Source organism: Vipera ursinii, assembly GCF_947247035.1.
Source record: "Vipera ursinii genome assembly, chromosome: 9".
Lineage (NCBI taxonomy): Eukaryota > Metazoa > Chordata > Lepidosauria > Squamata > Viperidae > Vipera > Vipera ursinii.
In genome coordinates this window covers 5,687,172-5,697,448 of record NC_139523.1, presented here as the reverse complement: position 1 = coordinate 5,697,448, position 10,277 = coordinate 5,687,172, and the positions used below count along the sequence as shown (strand labels likewise).

Sequence of the window (10,277 nt, the reverse complement as noted above, 5' to 3'; positions counted from 1 at the left end):
TTTTGTTGAAAGTTAATAAAGTCTTACAAAAAAGCAGATTTCAACGGAAGAGAATATATGTAGCTCAGGGTTGACTGGTGGGTTTCTTGGTGCTCTCCGAGGTTGTTTGTTTGCATGCAGATATTTCATTACCCAACTAGGTATTATCACTGCTCATGAGTTGGCTCCCTGGTTATATACAGTAGCTTGCCAGTGTTGGCGGGGGTGTGGTTTTTCTCCTTAATTGTTTATCTGGTGTTAGTCACCATTTATCCTAGAGCAAGCTAAATCCAAAACTGCTGGGAATTCCTGGACCAATCAGCCATCAATAGACACATAGAGATAAACCACATTTGCACACCATTCAGAAGAGATAGTAATAAAGCTGAGAAGGAAATGAAAAGACCAGAATACGCTCTCTCCAGTAGAAATCAGAAAACAATACCTTAATCAAAGTACTATCAAGGAGAAAACCACACACCCCATTGATCTTGGCAGGCAAGCTACAATATATAAACAGGGAGCAAAGTGATGCAGTTGTGTAGTTACATGTTTGCAAGCAGACAACCAAGCTTGCAAGGATTCCCACACACCCAGAGAAGCAGGGATTAACACCAGGCAAACAAACAGAAAACAATATCCTAATCAAGAAACTGCTGAGAAAAAAAACCCCACACCCTCATCAACACTGTCAGGACAAACTATTGTATATAAACAAGGAACAAATACCACACTCACTGAGTTGAGTAATGAAACATCTGCAAGTAAACAGCCAAGCTGAGGGAGCACCAAAGACTCAGCAACTCAAGGTTCATTGAACTACGGTTTATGGGAAAAACTCTACGGCTGGCTTCACTCATTGCACGAAGTGTAGTGTGGTGAAAACCTTTATAGTAGGGAAGCCATGTGTGGAAAAAAAAAACCCTGCCAGGCAAATTGCTAATTACTTTTGTCCTACTGCCAAGAAAAGTGCCTGGCTGAAGCCGGCGAGAATTGAGTTTGATTTCAGGGTGTCTCTACCTCCTCTTGCCTGATGCATATTTCCTTTCTGTCTCTTCAAAGAATACTTACGCTGGTCATATTCTTTTCGCCACTTCCTGAAGACACACTCCATCGTTTTTCTCTCTGCAGGAGAAAAGCCCAGACGAGTAGGGTTAAGGTCTTACCCCCATTTCACTGAACTCCATGATCAATTCAACCAAAGTCACACAAAGCTAGACACTTTTTGCTGTAAAAATCTGATTCCCTTGTCCCATAAGTATAATGTGAATTTGTGGGTGTGGGTGTAATCAATTGCTTTTCGATCGATAGGTAGTCCTCAAGCTACAACAATTTGGAGCCCCAAATTTATGTTGTTAAGTGGGACATTTGTTAACTGACTTTTGCCCCGTTTTAGGATCTATCTTGCCATGTTGGTTAAGTGAATCACTGCAGTTCTTTAATTAGTAACACAGTTGTTAAGTGCATCTGGTTTCCCCATTGACTTTTGCTTGTCAGAAGGGGATCACATGACCCCTGGATACCGCAACCATCATTAAATGTGAGTCAGTTGCCAAGCATCCGGTCACATCACCATGAGGATGCAGCAACAGCCATAAGTGTGAAAAATGGTCATAAGTCACCTTTTTCAGTGCCATTGTAACTTAGAATGGCCACTAAAGGATTAATTTTATTTTAACTGGGGTTTTTACTTATACAGGGATAAATTTAATTTTTTTGAAAATTGGTTTTTTAACCTTTGTATTTTGGTTTTTAATTACCCTGTAAACCGCCCTGAGTCCTCCGGGAAAGGGCGGTATATAAATGTAATAAAATAAAATAAATAAATAAATAAATAAACTACCTGCACTTATAATTTTTCCCAACTCATGTTGGCCATTCAAGTTTGTGATTTTTTTTAAAAAAAATAGGACAATTTTTATATCCATTTCTCCTAAGATGCCAATGCTATTAAGCAGGTTTATTCCTTTAAAAAACAACAACTGCATCACAAAATCTAAAAAGAGTGCAAATACTGACAGTCTTCTGCTTGAAATTAGATAAGTAAAAAACTGAATAGACAAATCAGTTTAAAAGAGCAAATCCAGACTTGCTGCTTCAGAGGAGGTAGTCCTTTACTTAGGACCGGTGGCTGAGCTAATGTTTGAAGTTACAACAGACACCCCCCCCCCCAAAGATACTTGGGGCCTCATTTCTGATGGCTGCCGTCCTTCCCCGCGGTCACGTCCACAGATTTTGGGCGCTTGGGAATTGGCCTGCATTGATGGCTGTTTGCAGGGTCCAGCCGTCATAGGAAAATGATTTATGACATTTTTGCTAAAAACTGGCATTTATTTCTGGTTTTATTTATTTTATTGAATTTGTATACCGCCCTATTCCCGTAGGACTCAGGGCGGTTTACAGGGCAGTTAAAACCATAAAATACAAAAATTAAAATCAATTAAAACAATTAATTAAATTCAAGCCCCAAGTAAATCTAAAACCCAATTAAAATTAAAAAACCCTCAGTCTGGTCCAAACAGCTCGAAGAGCCAAGTTTTCAGGTCCGGGCAAAATGAGCGAAGGTCGGGGGCAGTCCTAAGTTCCGTAGATAGTTGGTTCCATAGGGCAGGCGCACCCACAGAGAATGCCCTTCCCCTGGGAATAACCCATCGGCATTCATTAACCGTTGGTACCCTGAGAAGGCCCTCCCTGTGGGAGCGCACAGGACGATGGGAAGATGATGCCGGCAGCAGGTGTTCCCTGGCCCATAGGGAATGATGTGTTTACTTAATGACCATGATTTTCTTAACAACCACTGAAAAAGGTCATAAAATTGGATCAGTCACATGACCATCATGATTTCTGACTGTAATGGGTAGGCTCCAACGAGGACTTCCCCTATACGCTCATTCTTATTTCCCGATTAAAGTGATTTTAAAAAAAAAAACAATATTAAAAACATTTGTTAAATTAATTAAAATTTAAATACAGATTTCTAAATGTTACAATATGCATGCAATAATATATGTTGTATGTTTTTGAATCAACATCTGAATGGAAAGTTTCAGAGCTCTGATGAACGATTTAATCTTTCATCCACGTCGTGGTTCTGAAGCAACAATTCAGAACGGTTCCTTTCAGAATTTGCAAGTAAATCATTTGAATCCTTGTGCAGCAAACCGAGCCTTGATGGTTCTTGAGAGTTAAGAACTGATCATCTTTCCTCTATGTCTGTGACAAATTCATAGAACACAGAATAACAGATTGGAAGAGACCTTGGAGGACGTCTAGTCAAGCCCTCTCCTGAAAGAGGAGACCCCATACCATTCCAGGCAAATGGCTTCTTGAAAATCTCCAGTGATGGAGCAACCACAACTTCTGGAGGCAAGCCATTCCACTTATTCATTGTTCTTACTCTCAGGAAATTTTACTTTGATTCTAGAATGGATCTCTATTTAATAATCTTCCATCTGTTACTTCTTGTCCTGCCCTCAGATGCTTTGCAGAATGGCTGACCGCTCTTCTTGTGACAGCCCCTCAAGTACTGGAAGACTGCTCTCATGTCATCCCTGCTCCTTCTCTTCATTAGACTGGACTTACCTAGTTCCCTTAACTGTTCGTTGTATGGTTTAGCCTTGAGACCAACTATCAACTTTGCTACTCTTCTCTGCAATCTTTCTATGGTTTCAATATCTTTTTTTTTTACATTCTAGTGACCAGAACGTAGTGGTAGACTGAACACAATTTATCAATCCAAGTTTTAAAATCAGGTGGCGTTTTCCATCCAAGTTAACAAATTTTTAGTTATAGCCCAAGTCCAGTAAATCCTGAGTTGTTCATACATCAATAAACTGTAATATTTGATATATAATTCAATATCACATTAGCAAACCTTATTTATTCTCCTTTATTAATTAGCATGCTTAGTGTTACTGAACCAAAAACCATTCTGGAGCAGGTCTAAACCACCTTTCCCTTCTTTTATTTTACACTCTCAGCATACTGATGCTGAAATCCAGCACTTCATAACATGGCAAAGAAGGGTCATTAAAATTGAGCATGACTCAACTCACTTAACAACGGCCTTGCTTAACAATGGAAATCCTGGCCTCAGTTGTGGTCCTATGTCAAGGACCACCTACACTGAGAACATGATGGGTTTCCTACCTTGGATGGGTTCAAGAAGAGGCTAGTCAGCCATTTTTCTCTTGTCTTAATAGGGGCTAAGCATCTAGTGTCTTCTTGCGTTGTGGGCAAAAAAACTACGCCATCAGGAATGCTCTCATCTGGAGTCCTGCTCTGAACCAAGGGTTGGGTTCAGTCAGCGGAAGTGCTCCCTTCCTAGACTTTCTGTTGTGATTCGGTGTCAGCCTGTGCTCCCAGCAGCTGAGTCCAATGAATCTGAGGAGTAGGAGAAGGAGGGGTTTGGAGAGCCTTTGGTGTCAGAGGAAGGCTCTGATGCACTGCAGGACTCTCAGCCTGGCCCCTCCAGTCATGTTGCTCATGAGGCTCAGTGGTGTGAGTACGAGGTGTCGGACTCAGAAGAGTCACAGCTGAATCTGTTCAGAGACGCTAGAAGCAGAAGGCAATCCAGCAGAGCAGAGCAGAGCAGAGCAAATCAATGAGGCAACTCAGTGAGAGGAGAAGAAGGCAGTGAGAAGCCACGCCTTGGGACTGATAATAAAAGGAGAAGGTGTGGGTGGGGCTGGTTGCTGAAGGCAACCGTTTGGAGACATGCTTTTTTGTTTGAACTGCAAATAAATTTGGGTTGGGCTTTTCCAGCCTATTGACTGTAAAAAGGAAAAAGGGGTTGTCCCTGACATACAAACAGGGCCAGTTGTAGGCTGGAAGAGAACACTTTCTTTCAAAGGTGTCAAGCCTGCATCTAAGCTCTCTTGAGACATCTTCCTCATCTCACTGAGGACCTGTCTTTTGTTCCTGTCTTCCCATCCTTACCTTTGAAGCGTTAGTGGCCGGAGCACGGTACCGATCCAAAGTGTGGAATTTCTGATTCAACTCGTGGTAGAGTTCTGAATGGCGTTTCTTTGTGTGCATAACTTTCTGCAAATGTTCACGGCAATCACCCCCAGGAGGAGAGGAAGGAGAGAAAGAAGAGAAAAGAGAGGTCACTGTTTGGCTAGAAGAGCCCTACCCCTCACATCTTCTCACGCAAAATGTGTGGCTAAGAGGAAAGAAGAATCAAGCATGGGAGCTTTCTTGATCCCCTCTTGAAGCTTAGCTCCGCCATCACTTGTCTAACCAAGGGGAGGCTCTGATTGTTATGCAAGATGCTCAAGGCTCAATCAAAGCTTCCGCTTTCTTGGAAAGGTGATGGCTGAGCTAAGCTTCAAGAGGGCACCGAGGCAGCTCCCACAGTATGCTTCCCTGTTCTCTGCTGTAGGATGCCCATGAAAAATGGGCATGGGCACTTAGGATGAGCAAACAACTTCAAGGTACTGATATTTGCAGCTCAGGATTCAACTATGGGGTCCTTGGTGCTCTCTGAGCTTGGTTGTTTTCTTGGGGAAGTTTCATGATCAAACTAGGTAACCTCATCAGTGCACCGATTTTAATTTTAATTTTAATCCTTTCCCTTCCTTTCCTACCATTTAGTTCATTCGTGGCTTTCCCTTACACTCCATGTTCTCACATGTCAAGCTTTTTTTATTTTTTAAGACAAACAACATCTGGAATTGGGATGGAGATTGTTTTCCTCTCGCCAGCTGTTGGCTGGAGATGAGTTTTTTTTTTTGTTAGTAGATTGCAGATTGGTTGAAGAACCCCCATGGATTATGGCAGCCTTTGCTTATTATTTCTGGGAGTAACCAACCCAGGACAACTTTACAAGATTATACTGTTGTGAATTCCCAATAGTGAGGTTGCGCAAGCAGAAAATAATTGGACAGTAACTAGGAAGCAAAACAGGACTGCCTAGTTTTCCAAAGGGATTTTTTTAAAATTAAAATACACAGTTGACTGGCCCTGAGAGTATCTTGGGAGAAGCCAGAAACAGTCTGCAGAGACTTTGAGAAAGAGATCATCCCCCGGCACGCTGCAACCTTTTGAACTTCCTAAGATTTTGGTAAAATGAGATCTGAACCTCTAAAGAGCTAACAAAACCTCTGACTTGTGAGAAGACTGGGATGTGAAAGGCAAACATGTCCTGTATGTATTTCTTCCCTTTTCTTCCAACATTTTGATCAGGCTAGGCTTCCTCTATCTATCAGACTTGGCTATCATACTGGCTGAGATGAAAGACCAAAGCTTTGGGGTTTGTTCTTCTTGAACTCTTTATCTTCTTTTGTGATGATGATGAGAATAGTTTTCAGGTGCATTACAACTGGCAGTTGTAAGAAACAAAGATTGGCCTCAGCATGTTCTTCTCTCTCCTCCCCATCAAAACTTTCTCCTCTGCACTGCCTTTTTCAGATTGTAAACCTGAAGGTTAGAGAGATTTTCTTCCCATTTTTATTAAAAAAACAAACACTTACACTTGTCTATAAACCACTCAGAAATCTTTTCCTACGAGATTGGGGCAGCAGTGCTTTTCATAGATAAAAAAATGTGTCTGTTCAAGCCCTTCAAAGAGATCCATGCCATTTCATGAGGTGATGGGCTGAAACCAGGAACGTAAACTTGAGAACAATCCTCCAGAAACTGGACAACTAAATTTTTTGAAAGGGCCTTTGGGATTGAGCTCCATCATACAGGTAGTCCTTGACTTACAGCAGTTTGTTTAGTGACTGTTTGAAGCAACAAGGGGACTGACACAAGTGAGTTATGACCATTTTTCACACTTATGACCAGGGCAGCACCCCAAGGTCACATGATCAAAATTCAGATGCTTGACCACTGTTGACTCATGTTTATGATGGTTGTGGTGTGCCAGAGGCATGTGATTCCATTTTGCTACCCTCTGACAAGCAATGTCAATGGGGAAGCCAGATTCACTTAACAACGGTGGCAAGACAGGTCGTAAAATGGGGCAAAAATCACTTAAAAATGTCTTGCTTGGTAACAGAAATTGTGGATTCAATTGTGGCCGTAAGTTGAAGACTACCTGTACTTTGGGAATTGTGTACCCATGGTTGGTATCATTTGGTTTATTTCACTTTTGTAATATTGTATTTTCTATTAGTATCGAGTTTAGTGAGCATTCTTTACCACAAATGTTTTATTGTACCGTATGCTTTTTGTTGTAAACTGAAGGAAATCTGAAAGGATTCAGGAGCACACAAATATAACAAGCAAACAGACCAATCAATAAACAGATATTCCAGAACACTGCCAACAGTAACACCCATCATAAAGCATAATGATCAGTAGACTGTAACATATCATAACATAAGATGTGGAAAGCAGCAGTGAGGAACAAAATGAAACCTACAACATGGATAAAAATGCCTAGAAGGTGGCAATACCCAACAAGCAGAAGGAGAATGATTTCTTGCTATCCTTTGACTTCTAACCCATCTCATTTTGTTTTAATCCCATTTATATCTCGCCCTTCTCTGAAGACTCAGGGCGGCTTACAATCTAAGAAGCACAAATCAATGTGCTTAGCAATAGCCTTCATTCTATGTATATGCCTGCTTATTAGGGCTTTCGGCCCCCACAAGTGGCATTTTACAAAGTCAGCTTAATTGCCCCCAACAATCTGGGTCCTCATTTTACCTACCTGGGAAGGATGGAAGGCTGAGTCAACCTTGAGCCTGGTGGGATGCGAACCTGCAATAATTGCAGGCAGCTGGTGTTACTTAAGGAGGCATTAGCCCACTGCTCCACCAAGGCTCTTTTAGTCTTCCCAATGGTTAGCTCCCATGCAAGTATGAAGGGGCCACTGCCATACTTTGCTTCATTATGAGATGCACTGTGGTGGAATGTAGCCTGGATTCCCAGAAGGGAGGGGCTGTTTTCCACTGGGTGAAGAGGCAGAGGAGCTTGGAAACTTTGGTTGGCAGTGAGAGGGTTAAAACAGATGCACTTTAGCAGTTCTCAGAATGTATTTGCAGTTGCGCCTAGCTGCTCTAGTCCAGCAAGATTCTGTCTACAGGAAAAGGCAACTATTCTAAAATAACTTCACATGTGGTTCATGGTTCTTGGGCCCTGATTTTATTATAGCAATCTGGAATTGTAGGAAGGATGCATAGAATTTGTATGCATGAACATTTTACTTTGCCCAGTCGAGTTGAGATGCTACTTTCAACCTGGAACAATGCAAAAGCATGCCTGATTCCTGGAGACATTCAAGGCCAGGCTAGATTAGGAAGTATTCAGGGCAAGGATGTCTTAAGTCACTTTCTTGATTACCGGGGAATGTATCTGGGAATCGACTCCACCCTTACTGTTCCTGGTATTGAACGTTTTGCATTTAGGTCGAGTTATAATTTGTAGTTTTGCTAATGGGGGTTGAGACAAAGAGCTCGTTCTGTCCGGCATCAATCCAGATGTGTCTTTTGCCACAGCTCAATGCAACTGCAAAGAAGGGAAGCGGGGGAGAGGAAGGAACAAGGCGGGTGTGGTTTAAGAAAATAAATAACATTGAGCCTTGAGCTGAAGGATGCTGCTCTTTTTCACGGCTTCTTGAAAAATGTGTTTAGTTTGCATTTATTCCTGAATGCTTATTTCCAGAACCAAGACAGAAACTATAACACAACCATCTTTTAATATTCATGTTTTTTTTCCTGAATTTTGCAAAGCTGTTTCCTAACCCAGATGGTAGGAAATGCAGGTATTTGTGAAAACCAGCCCAAAATGCTTATACTGGCAAAAAAAAAAAACCCTGAATTTTATTATAGGAAGGGAACTCATTTGGAAAGCCAGTACATACTTATTTCTACATTAGAAGAGGTCCCGGTAAAATAGAGTCCTAACTTCTCTTCCCTCCTGCTGCCGCCCCCTCCCCCCAGCTGATCTGCAAATGAGAATCTGAGCAAAATTAAACTTGACAAATTCACCTATTCCTGTTCTTAACCAACTGACATTGAGTCAAAAGCAGACTGACAGCAGAGTCCTGGGTGTTCTGCCCTCGAAGTCGGTAACACTTTTATGCCAATTGCACTGACGCAAACCCCCTCCCCCGCAAGAATTCTGGGATTAGTAAATTGGTGAGAATATGTAGGCATTTGTAAAACCCTCCCCCCCATTAATTCAGATCAGTGGCCAAGAGGGGGTTTCCATTATGTTCATTTGAGTGCTCCCCACAATTACAGACCTTAAATTAGTTTGAAATAACTTAAAATACAAAAAACAAAAACAGATAGAAACATTACAAGCTATTCAATTTAAAAAGTGAAGGAAGAACAGGACAAAAATGAAATCATAACAATCACATAACAGGAATTGTCTCAAGGAAGAAGCAGACTTTTAAAAAGTGCCTAACAGACGCAATCTCTTGAGGGCCATCAGTTGGAGGCATTACAGTCGCATTCCTTACTGAGCAGGAATTTTGGAATTTGTGGGCTTCCGGAGGGAGAACATTTCAGAGGAGGCTTGTGGTTCTTGGCATCCAATGGAGGACTTTCCCAGTAGATCTTAGCAATCAAAACAATCTGTTAGGTGTCCCGATCCTTTGTAACATCAAGATTAAGACCTGTAGCCTGTCTTGGTAGCTACACACCAAGACATGGAGTAGCTTAGTCGATGCATGATAAATTGCTTTGGGCTCCAATGACAGTGATAATTTAGGATCACCCTCAAATAACATACCTGCTCATTCAGGAGGGTCCAGCTCCCCATTAGTTGAAGCAAACTTCCTAATTCTCCCCACAGTTTTCAGGCTCAATTGTTTTAGAGGCAAGGGAATGTGTAGCTAATACTGCTAATGGATTTCACAATTGCCTTAGAATTAGGGTATTAGGGTTTTTTTTTAATATACGTAGTTTTCTTGGTTGTGTTGCAAATCACTTTGAGCCTTGTGAGTTAGGCAGCGCTATCAATTTCTGAAGGTATCAACGTATATCAGCATATTGATGACTGAATTAATGACTACATCCGATGGCTTTTGTACAGATAGTACCATTGTGGACATCTCTCAGCATAGATAAGGCAGTATAAGTCTTTGAAATCTTCCCTGAAATCCTACTGGAACCACTGGAATCTAAGGACCCAACCCCAACTCACAGAAATGCTCTGGGGGGGGATATTAATTGATATTATCAAAAGCCACTGAAAGATCAACTGGGATGAGTCCCTCTGTCTCCCTACCACAGGAGGCCATCTACCATGGCTGATGATTCTCTCTTCAAACCAGGTGAAAAGGTTTTGAAATAATCAGTGTCCTCTAAGAATGTCTGCAATAAAATAGATAACCTCTC

General features: G+C 41.6%; 1 protein-coding gene across 1 annotated transcript in view; it reads right to left on the bottom strand.

The window, feature by feature from the left end:
- Positions 1-10,277, bottom strand: part of ADGRB2 (adhesion G protein-coupled receptor B2) — a gene marked incomplete at both ends in the record, with an annotated part of 197,112 nt that overhangs the window by 1,348 nt on the left and 185,487 nt on the right. Inside the window, 2 exon segments of the mRNA XM_083370077.1 lie at positions 1,047-1,104; positions 4,918-5,022. Coding sequence (XP_083226203.1) covers positions 1,047-1,104; positions 4,918-5,022 — 163 coding nt within the window.